This window comes from Microtus pennsylvanicus, chromosome 11, assembly GCF_037038515.1.
Source record: "Microtus pennsylvanicus isolate mMicPen1 chromosome 11, mMicPen1.hap1, whole genome shotgun sequence".
Classification (NCBI taxonomy): Eukaryota; Metazoa; Chordata; class Mammalia; order Rodentia; family Cricetidae; genus Microtus; species Microtus pennsylvanicus.
In genome coordinates, this window is record NC_134589.1 from 17115626 (window position 1) to 17133632 (window position 18007).

The window sequence follows — 18007 nt, forward strand, 5'->3', positions numbered from 1 at the left end:
GTGACTGCTGCCCATGTGACTGCTGCACACGTGACTGCTGCCCATGTGACTGCTGCCCATGTGAGTGCTGCCCATGTGACTGCTGCCCACGTGAGTGCTGCCCATGTGACTGCTGCCCATGTGACTGCTGCCCACATGACTGCTGCCCACGTGAGTGCTGCCCACGTGACTGCTGCCCATTTGACTGCTGCCCATGTGAGTGCTGCCCATGTGAGTGCTGCCCATGTGAGTGCTGCCCACGTGAGTGCTGCCCATGTGACTGCTGCCCACGTGAGTGCTGCCCACATGACTACTGCAGATGTGAGTGCTGCCCATGTGACTGCTGCCTATGTGACTGCTGCCCATGTGACTGCTGCACACGTGACTGCTGCCCACGTGACTGCTGCCCACGTGACTGCTGCCCACGTGACTGCTGCCCACGTGAGTGCTGCCCACGTGACTGCTGCCCATGTGAGTGCTGCCCACGTGACTGCTGCCCACGTGACTGCTGGCCATGTGAGTGCTGCACATGTGAGTGCTGCCCACGTGAGTGCTGCCCACGTGACTGCTGCCCACGTGACTGCTGCCCACGTGACTGCTGCCCACGTGATTGCTGCCCACGTGACTGCTGCCCATGTGACTGCTGCACACGTGACTCTTGCACACGTGACTGCTGCACACGTGACTGTTGCCCATGTGAGTACTGCACACGTGACTGTTGCACATGTGAGTGTTGCACACCTGACTGCTACACACGTGAGTGCTGCCCATGTGAGTGCTGCCCATGTGACTGCTGCACATGTGACTGCTGCACATGTGACTGCTGCCCATGTGACTATTGCACATGTGACTGCTGCACACGTGACTGCTGCCCATGTGACTGCTGCACATCCAACAGGTGTCAATGACATTATGTGAGTGAGTAAAAAAAGTTTTGCTTGCTTTTCCTAGAATGAGATACTACCACACTGATTTTAAAGAAACTAGAGTCTGATTGACTGCAGAAACACATGATCTTAAGGACTGAGCTAAGAAATTGATCTTGCCTAACATGTAAATGAAAAACACTAACAGTCTCAAATTTTTGGAAGTATTGCTTCTATAACTAATATAAATAGTCCTTCTGAGCACTTTATCATTTATTTGTAACATAAAATAAGTAATTAGGAAGTCGGTAAGTATCTGAAGTTTTAGGGAGGGATTATATGCAGATTTGTGATGGAGTGAGGAAAGAATTGTCACTGGAAAAGAAAACAAGCACACACAAGCACAAAAACACAGACATGAAAATGAAGTCAACATGAGTATAGGTTTATGACTAACTAGGGAAGTAGATTCTTGCTGGGAAATATTCTACAGAGATGATTCAGCAGATAAAAGAGCCTGACAACCTGAACCTGAACACCAGAACCCATTACAAAAGGAGATAATTGAATCCTGAAAGCCGTCCTCTGACCTACACACACAGAGAGAGAGAGAAAGAGAGAGAGAGAGAGAGAGAGAGAGAGAGAGAGAGAGAGAGAGAGAGAGAGATTTTATAAAGGAATTAGTCTAAGAGCTAGGGAGATGGCTCAATTGGTCAAAAGCTTATGGCAAAGTATGAAGATCTGAGTCTAATCCCCAGGACCGCCATCAGACCAGGCATGGTGTCACATGTCTGTAATCTGTACAGTGAGATGGGAAAGAAGACAGGAGACTCACTAGATGCTCACACCCCAGCTAGGCTGGTGTACACAGCAGGAAGAACAAAGAGACCCTGTCTCAAATAAGGTAAAAAGCTAGGATCGGCACTCAAGATGCCCTCTGACCTCCATATACATACTGTGACATGTGCACACACATATACAAATGAACATTTACACATACATACATAAAAATAAAATAATTCATCTAGTAATGATTTAGCAGTTACAGAGAAAACAGAAGTTTGGTGATAGAAAATTATGAAGCTGCCGCAGTGGTACAGGGGTTGGGATGTTTGTGTCTGTGCATGTGCGATCTAGGGATTGAATTAGGTTGTCAGCCTTGAGTAGCAAGTGTTTTTACCTAGGGAGCCATCTTACTGGCCCCAATACAAGTCTTTTATGACAAAAAAAATTAGGGGCTGAAAATGGTTCTGCAGTTAAGAGTGTTTGACACTCTTTCTGAGGACTGGAGTTTGACTCCAGAACCAGATCCTCTTCTACCTTCACAGACATGGAATACACACACACACACACACAGAGAGAGAGAGAGAGAGAGAGAGAGAGAGAGAGAGAGAGAGAGAGAGAGAGAGAGAGAGAGAATCTATAAATAATCATGTCTAATTTGCCTAAACTATGGAATAACAGAAAATGAGATTCTAAGAAGACATAAGTTCGTCTATCTAGCCCCACATTAAAACCAGTTGCTAAAAATAAATAAAGCCAGTTGCTATCAAACCATTCTGTTTTATACTTCTGATATTATTTTTACCTGGATTCTGAGAGGTCAAATGAGAAGCATCATTCCTGGCATTCAGGAAATCTGTGAAATCCAGCATTCCATTAACTATAAAGATGGTTCAGAAACAAGGAGAAAAAGTCCATCAGTAAACCCATTAAGTTGAAAATGTAAACTGAAAATGTAAGTATAATTAACTGATATCAGAATATAATAGCTTATACGCAAAAGCAGTCACTCTCTTACATTGTGTGGAGAAGAGAGAGAGAGAACTTACCAGGAAAAACTTTGAATGCCATATTAATGATCAGCATTTCAGTAATATCACGAATACTACAGGCTAGAATCATCAGTACTTTCCTGCTCTTTATGCATGATTCCATCAAACTTGTATTTGTAATTATGCATGGGGGGGGGGAAGAATACCTGCATGTGAGTATAAGTTCCTGTAGAGGCCAGAAGAGGGCGTCAGACCTCACAGAGAAGAAGTTATTGATGGTTATGAGCTATCCAACATGGAGGCTGGGAACCAAACCCTGACCCTCCACAAGAACAGCAAACATTCCTAACTACTGAGTCATCTCTCTAGCACCACAAAATCAATCTATCTCTCTCTCTCTCTCTCTCTCTCTCTCTCTCTCTCTCTCTCTCTCTCTCTCTCCCTCCCTCCCTCCCTCCCTCCCTCTCTCTCTCTCTCTCTCTCTCTCTCTCTCTCTCTCTCTCTCTTACACACATACACACACACACAAGTACTCTAACTTCTGCATTACATATTCAGAAATGAAAGAAAAACAAAGGGTCCTCAAAAATAAGTGTATTTTTCTTCAACATTTTTTCCTTGTTTGGACTTTCAAGACAGGGTCTCAGAAAGCCCACGCTGGCCTAGAACTCATCATGTAGCCAAGGATAACCTCAAACTCACGATTCTTCTGTTTTGACCATCCAAGCATTTGGGATTAAAGGTGTTTCCCACCACACAAGGCTTCTCTGGCTTTTTTCATTTTCTTTTTTTCCCCCTCCCTCTCTGACATCACTCAATGTAAGTTAGGCTAAAGTAAATGATAAATATTTATAATCACAGAGATATGGTATATTTTTCTTACCTCCTAAAAATTGTCAGCTATATAATCAGGCATAAAATGTTGACATAATGATGTGTACACTACCTCACTAAAAAAACTTTAGTAACCTTTCCATTCTATACTTTTTCAAGTAAAATCAAAACCTTCAAAACATCATTTGACATAAACTATTGTCCCACAGTCAGTTTTGAAAATTATAACGAAAAGTTACACACATCGCCAGGCAGTGAAGTTACAGGAGAGAGACAGTGACCTGATGGTGGGGTGTACAGTAGCCGGTGAGATAAGCTTTGAGATGTAGGTCTATTGGTAGCAGACTGGCAAGTGAAGAACTGGCAAGTTTTTCTTAGGGTGCTTTGTGTAACAACCTCACTAGACATCTGCACCTCTGACCCTGTGCATTTCTGTAAGATTTCAAACTTATCATCTATTTACAAAAAGCCTTTAGTCTAGTTTGAACTTGCTTTGAGATGAAAGTAAGCTAACTGTGAGCAGTTAATCTGAGCAAAAGAACAAAGCAGGCTGTTAAGTGTCCACAGTCCTTGTGGGACAAATAGATCTAGTTATAAAGAATGTTCCAGCATAGATTCTATGTATCTAAATTATGTAACTGAGTGAGAAGTCATCTTCCTGACCACCCACAGATATATGAGCCCATTAGACTGAGATGCTATCGTGAGATTACATATACACATCACGTGAAAATGCATGATAATGAGGAGTTATCGTAACTGTTATTGCACAAGTGAAATTACAAATGAAAGTAGCAGTTTTCAGAGTCAGTGATCTACAAGCCTTGCTGACAGGGTACCCATCAGGGAATACTTCCTCTGGTGGGTTGACATCTGAAATAGCAATTGCTATAAGCTGTAATTGCATCGTGGCCTGCAATAGCTTGTGACAACCGCTCCTGACAGACATGTAGCCAGCACATTTCTGGGATAAGCACGCCAACACCAATGAGAGTGAAATGAAGTGATGTCACCGGTGTCACTGGTGGACCAAGGCCTTTCAGGAACCACCACTTTCATTATGCCAGGGTGCTTATTCCAGAATGATCCAAGCACCAGAAAGACAAAATATGATGTGTTCACACAGGATAATAGCAAACAAATGATTAAGCAAACAAGAAGTAGCATACAAAAATACAAAAGGAATCTTGTTTGTATAATATTAATACAAAACTCAAAGATTATATATAACAAACTTTGTAAAAAATTTAAATAAATACAACTTTTAAATATTTTTAAAAACACATACCCAAAACAATGAAAATATACAAAAGGGAACAAAGAGCATACAACTGAGGACAGCACTTTCCTCAAACTGGACAAACCAAAAAAATGAGCCATTTCATGAACTTTATGGATGGATGCAAATTATTGTCAAGGTCTTAGATTTCATCTGGAGAGACTTGGTCAGATACTGATTTCATTGTTAATAAAACATAACTACTAAAATCTAAATAAAAACAGCTCACTCATTGTCCAATGATGAGACTGTCTCATAATCCAATGTAGCAATCAGTCCAATTACAATCACCTGGATTATAGCTTTTTAATATCATTGTAAATACTGTTTTTAAAACATAATAAAAATTATATCTTGTAAATAGTCATTTAGCTTTCCCATCATATGTAATTAGTGAGCTTACATTCATGTGTGCAGGACACTGAAGAGAAAACTCACCATCAATGTCAGTGGTCTTCAGCACCTGTCGCATTTCTGAGTCACTCATAGAAATCTTCAGGATGTGGAGGATCATTGACAAATCATTCACATTGATCTTACCCTCGCGAACTTTACTAAAAATTATGCAGGCTTTAGGAAGTGCTGCATGGGCATAAGGAAACAATTAAAATGATTACCTATCCTGATCATCCCACACTCTCACCAGAGAAAACAGTAATGAGCACTAAGCCGAGAAAGAGGAGGACATTTTATTTACCCAAACTGTCCCTTTAAACTCTAACCTGTGACTTGGGTGTGTCTAGAACATTGAACCTGTCCCGTCTGCTCCTGGAGCACTCAGGATATAGCACAACCAAAATGTTCTACGTTCTTACTGCTTCTAGAAGGCATGACAGCTATTTTATTTTTCCCAGTCCTACTTCATAGGTGCTCCTCTCCCTCAAAACATGTCTATTGAACTGAATTCTGTTTAGTTTAATGAAACAAAAATTTAAAAAAATATATTCAATAGCCAGGAAAGCCGAGGCAGGATGATCAAAGTTCTGAACCTGCCGGAGTTGCATAGTGAGCTCCAGGTCAACCTGGGCTAAATAGTGAAACCCTAAGAGAAATGGGGTGGGAAGGAGAAGGATGGGCCAGGAAAGAAGAGGGAGGGAAGAAGGGAGGGGGGGAGGGAGGGGGAGGGAGGAGGAGGGAGAGGAAGAAAGGAAAATAAACTGAAGAAATAGTAACAATAGGATGCTAATAAAAGGTTTGTGGAGGGATGGAGCTAGATGACAGATTTCAGTGAGACGGAAAATGAAAACAATGGGATGTTAATGAAAGAAACTATTTTAAGAAGTTTCTCTGGACTGGAGAGGAGACTCAGTGCTTATACAGGTGACTAGGGTTTGATTCCCAGCACCCACATGGCAGCTCACAACTGTCTGTGACTCCAGTTCCCAGGACATCTGATGCCCCTTCTGACCTCCATGAGTACTGCATACACATGGTGTAAAACATACTTGGGCAAAAACACCCATACACATTAAAAGAGAAGACACATGGGGAGAAGGAGGAGGAGAAAGAATGAGAACAGGGAGGAGAAACTTCTAATATAGAACATAGCTCTACTTAGTGATGGCCTTTAATCTCAGCACTCGAGAGGCAGAGGCCGAGGGATCTCTATGAATTCCAGGCCAGACTGGTCTACATAGTGAATTCCAAGCCAGCTAGAGTTACATTGTATGACCCTGTCTCAAAACAAAACATATACATATATAATCATATATGTGTATATAAGTTTTATGTGCATATATATATATATGACCCTGTAGAAGCAGAGATGTATAAATAAATATAAATGAAATGTAACAGGATTCATCTGCTGAAAAGGAGCCATTTCCAGACAGATAAAGGGAGAATGTGAAGGGGATTTGTGTCTAAGAATGTGGGTAGGAAGAGCAAGATGTTTAGTAAGATTCTTCCCAATAGCTTTTATTACCTGTCTATAAAGAAATAAACCTATTTGATCTAGCAACCTCACTTCTGGGTTTGTTTTTAATGAAATCAGATAAACTGGGAATGGTGATGTATAGCTACAGTCCCACCACTTGGAAGGTGCTGGCAGGAAAGTCAAAAGTTCAAAGCCATCCTCCGCCTCATTGTGAGTTTGAGGCCAGCCTGGGCTCCAAGAAGCCATCTCCAAATACATATATAAGATAGCACTTTCACATCTGTGACCAGCAGTATTCATAGATATTCATAGATGCCAATACATATAACAAACTACATAGACCACAGCCATCAAAAGATGAATTTATTTTTAAGCATGGTACATACACATAGACTATCATTCATTTAGTCTTCTATAAGAAATAGTTATTATAATATGTGGTGGTTGGAACAAGCTGGAAGATGTGTGTTTAGTGAAATAAGCCAAGCACAGGGCAGATCATTCTACTTACACTAGTTATCTAAAGAGTCCAACATGAGAAGCAAAGACTGTAATTGTGGCCGTTGAGGACCGAGGGAGGGGAAAGAGAGGTCACTCACCCATGGATATAGGATTTCAATTGCATATAATAAACTCTAGGGATTTGTACAATATTATACACGTAAATAACAATACTGCATTGTACACTTAAAAATATGTGAAGGAGGTGGTTCTCATGCTAAATGTTCTTGACATTTACAAAGAAATGGGCTTTAAAATGTTTACTTTCATAGACTGTAGATAAGCACATTATGTGAGTGTGCATGTGCAAGTGTGAAGAGGTCAGAGGTCAGTCTCAGTGCCAACCTTCATGAGTCTTCTGCCTGTCTCCTGAGACAAGGTCTCTCAATGGGACCTAAGGCTTGCCAACTGGGCTAGGGTGCCTGGCCAGGGAGCTTCAGGGATCTGCCTGTCTCTGCCACCCAAGGGCTGGAATTAAAGGTACACCGCCATGCCCAGACTTTTTCATGTAAATGCTGGAATTGGCTCACTTCCTCGTGCTAGCATGGCAAGCACCTTATCAGCTGAGCTCTCAGAGAAAATTGTAGCCCTAAGACAGAAGTAAATCTTAACTAATTTTTTTTTATCTTTAATGCAGTTAAAGAATAGGTGATAGGACTGAGAATTTGAGGGAAACAGTGAAAGTGTCAAAGGAAACACAAGAAAATCTGGTCAAAAGTTAAAGGGAACCAAGTGTGCAGAAGACTGGCAGATCTGGGTCCAGCGGGGTCTTCATAGAAAGAGAGGGAGGGAGGGGAGAGAACTGAGGTGGAGGGGAGGAAGGAAGGAGGATGGAGGGAGGGGAGGAAGGGGGAAGATAGAGGGCATGGGGAGGGAAGAAGGAGGGGGAGGGAGAAGATGGAGTGTTGGGGAAGGGTGGAGGGAGGGAGGGAGGGGGTATAATTTCTAGAATTTCTTATTACCACTTAATTCTTGGTATTTTAGGTATCCTTCGTGTACTTGTTCATATATTGTCATGTAGAGGTTAGAAGTTGTCTCCTTCCTCCTGTCAGAGAAAGGGCCACATTAGAAAGCAGCAGAGGACATTCATAAAAAGCCCCACAGAAAACTATCAGCAAACCTATAAATATCTTGAATTTTTATTTTTTTCCTGGTTTTATTTTGGTGTTTTGTTGAAACACAGTCTCACCAAGTGGCCAGACTACCCTTGAACTCTTGATAATCCTCCTGCCTTCACCTCACTGGCGCTGGGACTATGGCTCCATGCTACCTCTCAACCCAGACTAGCTTTGTTAAAGAGCTCCAGGCAATAAGAGTTTTTTTTTATCACCCCAAAACCCTCCCCTTGCTCCTTCCAATGTCTCTGCAGGGAGCAGAACCTAACCTTGTCAACAGACAGATTCACTAGCTGCTGGCTCTGGTTGCAGTTTTTCCTGATCTTAATACAAATCACAGTAATTCTTCAAAGAAAGGTATTTATATGACAAATAAGAGCTCTTTAAACAGCAAAAATAAAAAAGAAATCCCAGATTCCATCATCAGCTATAAACAGTCTGCAGAGAAGGACTCATCTGATATGACGCAAAGTGTAAACAACTAAAGCCACAATCAGTCATGCTGGCAGAGGTCTTAAGAGTCCACAGACTCCTGTACACAGGTGCAAAGTGAGGGGCTGAACAGATGGCTCAGTGGTTAAGAGCACCTGCTGCTCTTCCAGAAAACCTGTCTAGTTTCCAGGACCCCTACCTGGTGGCTCACAGCCACCTGTAACTCCCTCTTCTGGCCCCCACAGGCATTCACACATGTGCAAACACACACATGGAGCCAGTGCACACCTTTAATTCCAGCACTCAGGAGGCAGAGGCAAGAGGATCTCTGAGTGTGAGGCCAGCCTGGTCGACAAAGGGTAGCCAGAACTACTTCATAAGACCCTCTCTTTAAAAAATGTAGAAAGCAGGGCTGGAGAGAGGGCTCAGAGGTTAAGAGCACTGGCTGCTCTTCCAGAGGTCCTAAATTCAATTCCCAGCAACCTCATGGTGGCTCACAACCATCTGTAATGAGATCTGGTGTTCTCTTCTGGCCTGCAGGCATACATGCACACAGAACACTGTATACAAAATAAATAAATAAATCTTAAAAAAAATAGAAAGTAAGGCCCAAGATGCAATGTGAATTTTACAAGCACTAAAATAGGGTGTGAGACCAATCAGTATACAATCTAAGTCCTCCAATCCCACATACAGTGCTCTTATTTCTGCCTGAGCCTAAGGTCACAGTCTTTCATTTAAACAAATTAATGGCAGTCTATATACAGAAGAGATACATAAATGCAGAGAAAAGTTTTAAATACAAGTCCCTCATTTGAAAATCAGAATACAATGATTTGAATACCGAGGAGTTGAGGAAGATAAAGTAGGGCGTAGTGAAGACTTGTGACTACCAATGTGGCATGGCAACTTGTACAAAGTGCTCTCTTTCCTAGCCGTCTTCTCCTTTGCCACCTTCAGGGACGGAGAGGCGATCTAGAGACGAAAGCAAGTGTGTTGGTCATGAGATCATTCTGGTCACCCAGCATCCTTGAACACCAGCCTCTTGGAAGGCAGTCATACCCAGCGTCTCACTTACCCACACTCCCGGTAGAAACCTTGACATTTACATTGCATTTCGTATGCACTCAAAACTTTTTTAAACTATATAATATTCTTTGGAAACACCATTGTTCTTAAGTTTATAACTAATTACCTTCTAATTAACATTTTTAATTAATAGATTAAAGATTTTATAGAACAGGGGAAACCTATGGCAAAGTAAGACGTTGACTCATCTACCAGGTTAGGCTCCTGTACAGGCTTTAGCTATACATGCAAAATCCTGTGGAGAACCACTGGTTATTCCAATGATAGAAGTAATTTTATTTCAGGGTATCCTTATGGTTGAATAAATTAACCACTTAACTCTAGCATGTATAAAGAAGATTCAAAAAAGACAACTGACCAGATAGATAGAAAAATATCACTTCAGAAAACGAGAACTCATTATACATGTTTTCAATTTTACATGGATCTTAGAGCTTTGAAGACTATGCAGAGAAGATTCAGGCCCCCAGGAAACTGATGGGAGTTGGTACTAACGTTCCATGTAAGCTAATGTCCTCAAAAGTAATGTTCTAAGTACCAGACTGGAAAAACAGCAACAATAACAAAACTTAACCCCAGTGGAGGAGCACACAGAATAAAGTCTTTGTCTCAACTCTAAGCTAGAGGGAAAAAGGAAAAAAAAGAAAAACTTCTGCTCATAGTGATTATGACCAATCTCTAGGCATGTATGAATATTTAATTCAAATGCATAAGCCAAGAAAATCAGAACATTTAGATCCCAAATTTGTAAAATTTGTGCAATGCAAGGCAGAAATGGGTGCAAATTCTCTCTCAAAAAAAAAAAGAAGAGGAAGAAGAAGTAAAAAAAGAAAAGAAAGACTCTTTTGTAGTCAGACATGAGGGTGCTGCAAGCCTGTAATCATGGCACTCAGGAGACAGATGCAAGAGGATCACCAAAACTTCAAGGCCCTCCTTGTCTGTACAGAAGGTTCCAGGGTAGCCAGAGCTACCTCGTGAGACCCTATCTTCAAAAATATATATCTTGGAGAGGTAGAAAATCACTAGTTTCTCAACAATGTGGATCTCCTACATGTGAATGAAAAAATACAGGCTCGGGGCTGGAGAGATGGCTCAGCGGTTAAGAGCACTGCCTGCTCTTCCAAAGGTCCTGAGTTCAATTCCCAGCAACCACATGGTGGCTCACAACCATCTGTAATGAGGTCTGGTGCCCTCTTCTGGCCTGCAGGCATACAGGCAGACAGAATACTGTATAAATAATAAATAAATAAATATTAAAAAAGAAAAAAGAAAAAATACAGGCTCACAAGAGGGAAGGAGAACTGTGGCTGGAATGTAAAATGAAATAAATAAATAAATTAGTAAATGATAAGGGAAAGAGAGACTGTGATCCAGATGCAAGGAAGACGATGCAAAGGCCACGTGAAGACCACATGAGGGCCATGTGAAGACCACATGAGGGCCATGTGAAGACCACGTGAAGGCCATGTGAAAACATGCTAATACCACACGAAGGCCATGTGAAGACCATGTGAAGGCTGTGCAAAGGCTGTGTGAAGGCCATGTAAAGACCACAAGAAGGTCATGTGAAGACCATGCGAGGGCCATGTGAAGACCATGTGAGGGGCATGTGAAGGACATGTGAAGACCATGTGGGGGCCACGTGAGGACCATGTGAAGATGACAAGTGGAGATGTATATCACCAACCAAGGAACACCAGGGTCAGAATGAAAGCTAAAAAAAAAAATTGGAACACACATAAAAGTTTAATTTAATAGGGAAAGTAAATCTAGTTTTCTGAAAGGATACAATGCCTTATTTTTATAAAGAAAGGGGAAGGAGAAGTCAGATATGGTGGTGCACACGTGTAGTCCCAGGAGCTGCTTAAGCAACTAAGGCAGGAAAACCACTGGAGCCCAAGATTTGAGTTAGCGTGGACAACACAGTGAGAAGCCATCCAAAACAACAAACCAATCAATCAATCAAACAAAAAGCAGAAATAAAGGGGTAATAGCTTAGTTTCCTTCCTATTGCTATGATGACATACTCTGAAAGAGCAACTCGAGGGAGAAAGGGTGTTTGGTCTCACAGCTCCTCATTCTAGTTCATCACAGCAAGGAGGAAGGGTATGGGGGCTCACGGCTCCTCATTCTAGTCCATCACAGCATGGATGTCACCATAGCAGCAAGGATTTGAGGAAATTGCTCACATCCACCATCAGGAACAGAGAACAATGAATGTACACACACTTGCTCAGCTCAATTTCTCCACTCTTACAAAGCGCAGGATTTCCAGCCTAAGGGATGGTGGCACCCACAGTGTACAGTACTTCCCACCTCAATGTAATCAAGATAATTCCCCCCAAAGACATGCCCAGAGGGCCCATCTCTGAGGTAATTTTATATTTTATCCAGTTGACAATTGGCACTAACCGTCACAGGAATAAGAAAAGAAAAGGAAGAAGAAGAAGCAATATTTAAATTTTAAAATATTAAGAGATGGTTCAGCGGTTAAGAGAACTGGCTGTTCTCCTAGAGGACCCAAGTTCAATTCCCAGCATCCACGTGGCAGCTCATAACAGTCTGTAACTCCAAGATCTGACGCCTTCAAACAGACATACACACACATCAGTCCACATAAAATAAATAAATAAATAAATAAACTTTTAAAAAATGCTTTAAAAAAACATTTCAACACTTGGTCTAAAACATCAAGAATATTTGGGGCTCGGAACAAAAAGGAAATTTTCAAAAACTCTCAACTCACCTCGGTTATTTTACTATGAAACTGTACTTGTAAACTTTTCTTTTTGGTTTTCTTTGATCCTGAAAACTCGGTGGATTTTTCTTCTCTATACAGGAATAATGACGTTTCATATCTAAATGACACAGAAATTAGAATAACTGCTGGACTGCCTGGATAGCTTTGCCTTCCTCTCAAACTTTGATTGTGGACATTTCCAAACGATATGCTAATCTCCCCATGTACCATCACCCAGCTCAAATAATGGCATATGTAGCCTCATTTCACCTTTTATTCCTGCTTCCATCCTTTATAAATTTGAAGTCTCAGTATTTATTTCATTTGCACATATTTCATCAGTATTATTTTATCTGTAACGATTTAATAAACATCTCTATAAGGCCTGCTTTCTTTTTTAAAAAACATTTAAAACATCATTATGACATAAAAATTGATAGACATTTCTTAGTATCAACAAATGTAGAATGGGTGTTCAAGTTTCCAGCTGTCTGCTAAATATCATAGACTTTAAAACTCTGTATCAGGATGCAGCAAATCTCTCTTCCTCTGCCTAGCCTCTCCTTCTATTTATTATTCCTGCTGCTCTTGGGCCATTTGTCCTGTAGCGTTTTTGACTATTACAGCTACTGGTTAATTTAATCCTGAGAAAATTGTGAAATAAGAGAAAATGTCATCATTTATCCACTTCCTTCCTTAGTAGATACCTTGCCCTTTTGGATGCTATATCTCCATTAAGTCCAACCCTCCCAAATTGCTATCCTGAGATCCCAATACCTTGTTCTTATCCCCCCAGTCCCCCCCCCACACACCCTGAAACTGTGCTATGTTTAGTCACCTATATAGACCTCTGGCATCAAAGGAAATGAGAGAGAGAGAGAGAGAGAGAGAGAGAGAGAGAGAGAGAGAGAGAGAGAGAGAGAGAGAGAAGAGCTACAGGATTCAAATGATCTAATTTTTACAAACCCAAGCCCAGGTGTCTTTCTTAAATTCTGTTTAAGACAAACTTACAAACCTATGGACACTGCTCCCAACTAACTGGAGCTCCGCCTTTTAGACTGCCATATAGATGCACCTGAAGTTAGAGGTTTAAGAAGAGCTGTGCAGCCGCTGAAGCTATGTTTCTAAAAGAATGAGCACAAATGCGCACACTCCTGCCGTCAGAACACATAAGATGCATGTCGGGGTTTCTTAAACTTGCAAAAGAATAATTCCATAGTGTAAATTCAAAGTTTTTAACTTACATTCTTTTATATTCTGGGATAAAACCCTTACATTCAGATGAATTTTTCTTATTTGTTGTTTTAGAAATTTTGCTGTATTTCTTGCTTTCAATATTTCTTGATGACAAGTTAGTTGTGAAACAATCAGAGCCTTGAAGTGATACATCAATGCTTTCTTCTGTCTGAGAATAATCAACAGTCATAATCATGCATATTGCTTCCCATGTACATATTAGATAGAACATTCAGCTAAAGGGAGTTTGGTTTTTAAAAAAAATCTTACTCAGTCAAACATTATTATTCTAAAGAAGATATGTATCTCTTAATATGCTGTGTAACTATAAAATGCACAACATTCATGAATATATATAGGTGTAAAGCTTTTTAACATGCTTTCAAAATAATCATTTTATCACAAAAATAACTATTTTCAGATATAAACCTAAGGCACAGTCCATGAAAGAAAAAAAATTATAAATTGCACTCCATGAAGATACATACTCTATGAGAAACACCATCAAGCGATTGAAAGGATGGCCAGAGACATTGGGAGAACATATTTGCAAAGGACACATTTATTAAAGAATTATTATTCTAAAATATACAAATAACTGTGCATGTTGCATGTATATGTGTATACACACATGTGTGCATGCAGATGCATTCATTTTTGTATTATAAAGGCAAATTTAGAAATGGGTAAAAATTTTGAACAAATTTTGCCACCTAAGATGTACAGATATCAAAAAAGCTTATGAAAAAACGTCATGTTTTAAGGAAATAGCAAATTAAACAAGAAGCCACTATATGCCTGTTAGAATGATAACAATGAAACAATGAAAACTATAGAACAATAAAAGAAACTCAAGAAGGGGCTGGAGAAAATAACTCAGTACTTTAGAGCATTTTTAAGTTCTTGCAAAGAATTCCCAGCAGCCACATGGTAGCTCACTACCATCTATAACTCCAGATCCAATGCCATCTTCTGACTTTTGCATGCATCAGGAATTCACACGGTGCATATAAGACATGCAAGCAAAACACTCATACACATAAAATAAGTAAGTATAAAAAAATATGAAAGTGAAGACAAGAATAGATGATGAATACACTATGTCATAAATTGGAAAAACATATTATGTATCACACAAAGTAACCAATAGGATTGATGAAATTATCAAAATTAAAATGTTACTTTTCATAGAAATGTAAACAATCCTAAAATTTGTATGGAACCATAATGGGCTCCAAGTGCCCAGAACAACATGAAGTTGGGAGGAAGATCCCTGGGAAAGCAGGAAGAAGGGAGCTGGGGCTGATATGACCAAGATACAGTGCATACATATATAACATTTTCAAAGAATAAAAAAAATAATTAAAGAATCAAAAAAAAGATTGACAGAATTCCAAGTGATTCTAGAGTCTGTCAAGTTGAAATCCCTAACCCTCACAAACAGTTGTTATCAAAAAGATTAATTGACCAAATGTGGAGGAAAGGGGAAATATGTATTGTGATGGTGTCTTGTGGAATATTAGTTTAGGATGTGTTACATGTGTTTATGCTATGTAATATTTGATTGATGATGCAAAGACTTTATGTTGCATTTGTTTAACTGTAGAGCTGTGTTTCTTTGCCTGTCTAAAACACTTGATTGGTCTATAAAGAGTTGGATGGCCTACAGCTAGTCAGGAGCCAGAAACAGGCAGGGCTGCCAGGAAGAGAGAATAAACAGGAGGAGAAATCTAGACTCAAGAGAAAAGCAAGGAGCAAGAGAAGGAGACCAGGGGCCAGCCACCCAGTCAGCCACAGAGTAAGAAGGAAAGAAAGATATATAGAATAAAGAAAGGTAAAACCCAGAGGCAAAACATAGTTGAAGAGAAATGGGATAATTGAAGTTACAAAAGATAAGAGGCATATCACTTATCAAGAGACTTTAGGCAAGTGGAGTGATGGCTCAGCAGGGAGGAGTGCACATTGCACATTGCTCTTGCAAAGACCCAAGTCCAGTTCCCATTGCTCATATCATTAGATTCCCAACTGTCTGTAACTAAAGCTCAAAGGCATCCAATGCTGTCTTCCGGACTCTGCAGACACCTGCACTCATGTACATGTAAACATGTAAACACACACACAGAGAAATTAAATGTGAACTTGTTTAAGATGCTGGCAGCTCACTACACCCATATGTATCTGGGTAGCACCAACTGAACTCAGTGGGTTATTACAAAACAAAAACAACATGATGTTAGAAAGGAGACGTGTTGAGAACGTCCAGGGGGAGTTGGGAGGAAGAGAGAATAAGTTATACCTAAGATACAGTGCATGCATGTATGAAATTCTCAAATAGAAACAGACTGATATCAAAGAGGAAGGATAGAGAAAGGGAAGTTAAGGATCAAAGGGGGCAAAGTTTCAGTTAAACTGAAGGAATGTTTTAATACTCTAATGTACTGACTGCATGGTGACTATACTTGTAATAATATATGCTAACAGTTGTCATGGCTGTTGGTTGCCACCGACGCTAGCTAGTAGGACCATTGCTAAAGACGCCACATATAAGAAAACCAAGCTGAAATGTTCCCTCTCTGCTGGCTTGCCCCAGCGGGCTAGAAGCTGCTCCACAGGCTGCTGGGAGAGAACTGTCAACAACTGTCTCACTTGACTGTGGCCCCTGGGTGCAACAATACTGACTGGCCAAGCAAGATGAGCTCACAGGCAAATTAATAGCAAACTAATTGTGGGGATAATCAACCACTTTCTGGTTGGATCTGATGCCTGCTCCACAAAGGGGGATTCACACATCTAACCGTAAGCCTGCTCAACAGCCAGGAGGGTCATAAGCCCTCGTGGGGAAGCTCTTTCACTGAATGATGTGCCTGTCCAACCGCTTTCTAAATAACTATGTTTATGGCCACAGGGAAGTGCTATTAGCTTTTATAAGAGACACTTCCATTTACAGTGGTCAGTAGTGACTATAACTAGTCATAATACAAAAATAGCTAGTCATAACTAGTCAAAATATAAATATAAACAAGTCCTTATGGGCTCTTGTATTTGCATGCGTAGTCCCCACTTGAGGAACTGTCTCAGGAGGATCAAGAGGTAGCCTTGTTAGGGCATGTGTGGCCTTGTTTGGAGGAGGTGGGCATTGGGAGTGGGTGTTGAGGTTTCAAAAGTCCACACCCAGCCCAGTGTCTGTATCTCTCTCTCTCTCTCTCTCTCTCTCTCTCTCTCTCTCTCTCTCTCTCTCTCTCTCTCTCTCTCTCTCTCTCTCTCTCTCCTCCCCTCCCCCTGCTGGCTGTGGATCAGCATGTAAAGCTCTCAGCTGCTGCTCCAGGGCCATGCCTGTCTGCTCCCCGTCATGACAATAACGGACGAATCCTCTGGAACTGTAAGCAAGGCCCCAGTTAAACGCTTGCTTTGGTAAGAGTTGCCTTGGCCATGGTGTTTCTTCACAGCAGTAGCACAGTAACTAAAACAAGTGTCCACCGATAAACGGCTCAGAGAACATCAGAGAAGGAGTAAAAAGAATGAAAAAGCTAGAAGGGAGCAAGTGGTGTGGACTCTGGTGTCCAGGCACGGTGTGCCATGGGATTCGTGAACTCGCAGCAGCTGCGACTATCTGCACAAGGTCTCTACAAGATTGAGCCTATCCACATCCTGTCGCAGGAGGACAAGGGGCTAATGAAACCCACCCCTCTCTGAAGAACCTATCTCATGTTGACAGGAATGCAAAATGGGATAGCCACTTTGACAAATGCATAAATTGCTTGATCGCCTAAAAATTATCATACCAAAAAGAGAAAATACATATTTACACATTCTAATTTCCGTATACAGAATACCATGATATGTGTTAGAAGCACTTTTGATATAGTACTACGTTGTTGCTGAATTATTCCAACGGATGTCTATTAAAAGAGTTCAGGAGTCATCAGCTATTAGGCAGGCTCATCAGAACCTTATACTCTAAATATAACAATCACGAATAAAAAGCAATCATAAAACTAATTTTAGAAGGAGAAGAAATCTTTTGTTTAAAAAAAAACTGTGTTCAATAATTTACCTTGCAAAATAACTGTGTTTTCTCCATTTTTCTGCTTGGAGGTAAATTCTGTCCTTTGGGACTCAAAGGTCTTGATGAATGAATACAAAATAAGCAATAATATGAAAGGATTTCCTGACAAGATAAAAACAGAAAAAAGAAAAGATTATACTCCTGTTTAAAAGGCAAAAGAATTATATTTATTTGCCTCTTAAATGTAACTTTCAGAATATGATACCTAATAAGTGGCTT

At 40.6% G+C, this 18007-nt stretch overlaps 1 protein-coding gene across 1 annotated transcript in view; it reads right to left on the reverse strand.

Annotated features, from left to right (window-relative positions):
* Window positions 1–17803, reverse strand: part of Efcab3 (EF-hand calcium binding domain 3) — a 370379-nt gene extending 352576 nt beyond the window's left edge. Inside the window, 7 exon segments of the mRNA XM_075941765.1 lie at window positions 2434–2508; window positions 5172–5315; window positions 8073–8152; window positions 9502–9632; window positions 12493–12604; window positions 13731–13891; window positions 17777–17803. Of these exon segments, the coding sequence (XP_075797880.1) occupies window positions 2434–2508; window positions 5172–5315; window positions 8073–8152; window positions 9502–9632; window positions 12493–12604; window positions 13731–13891; window positions 17777–17803 (730 nt within the window).
* Window positions 17804–18007: the final 204 nt, after the last annotated feature.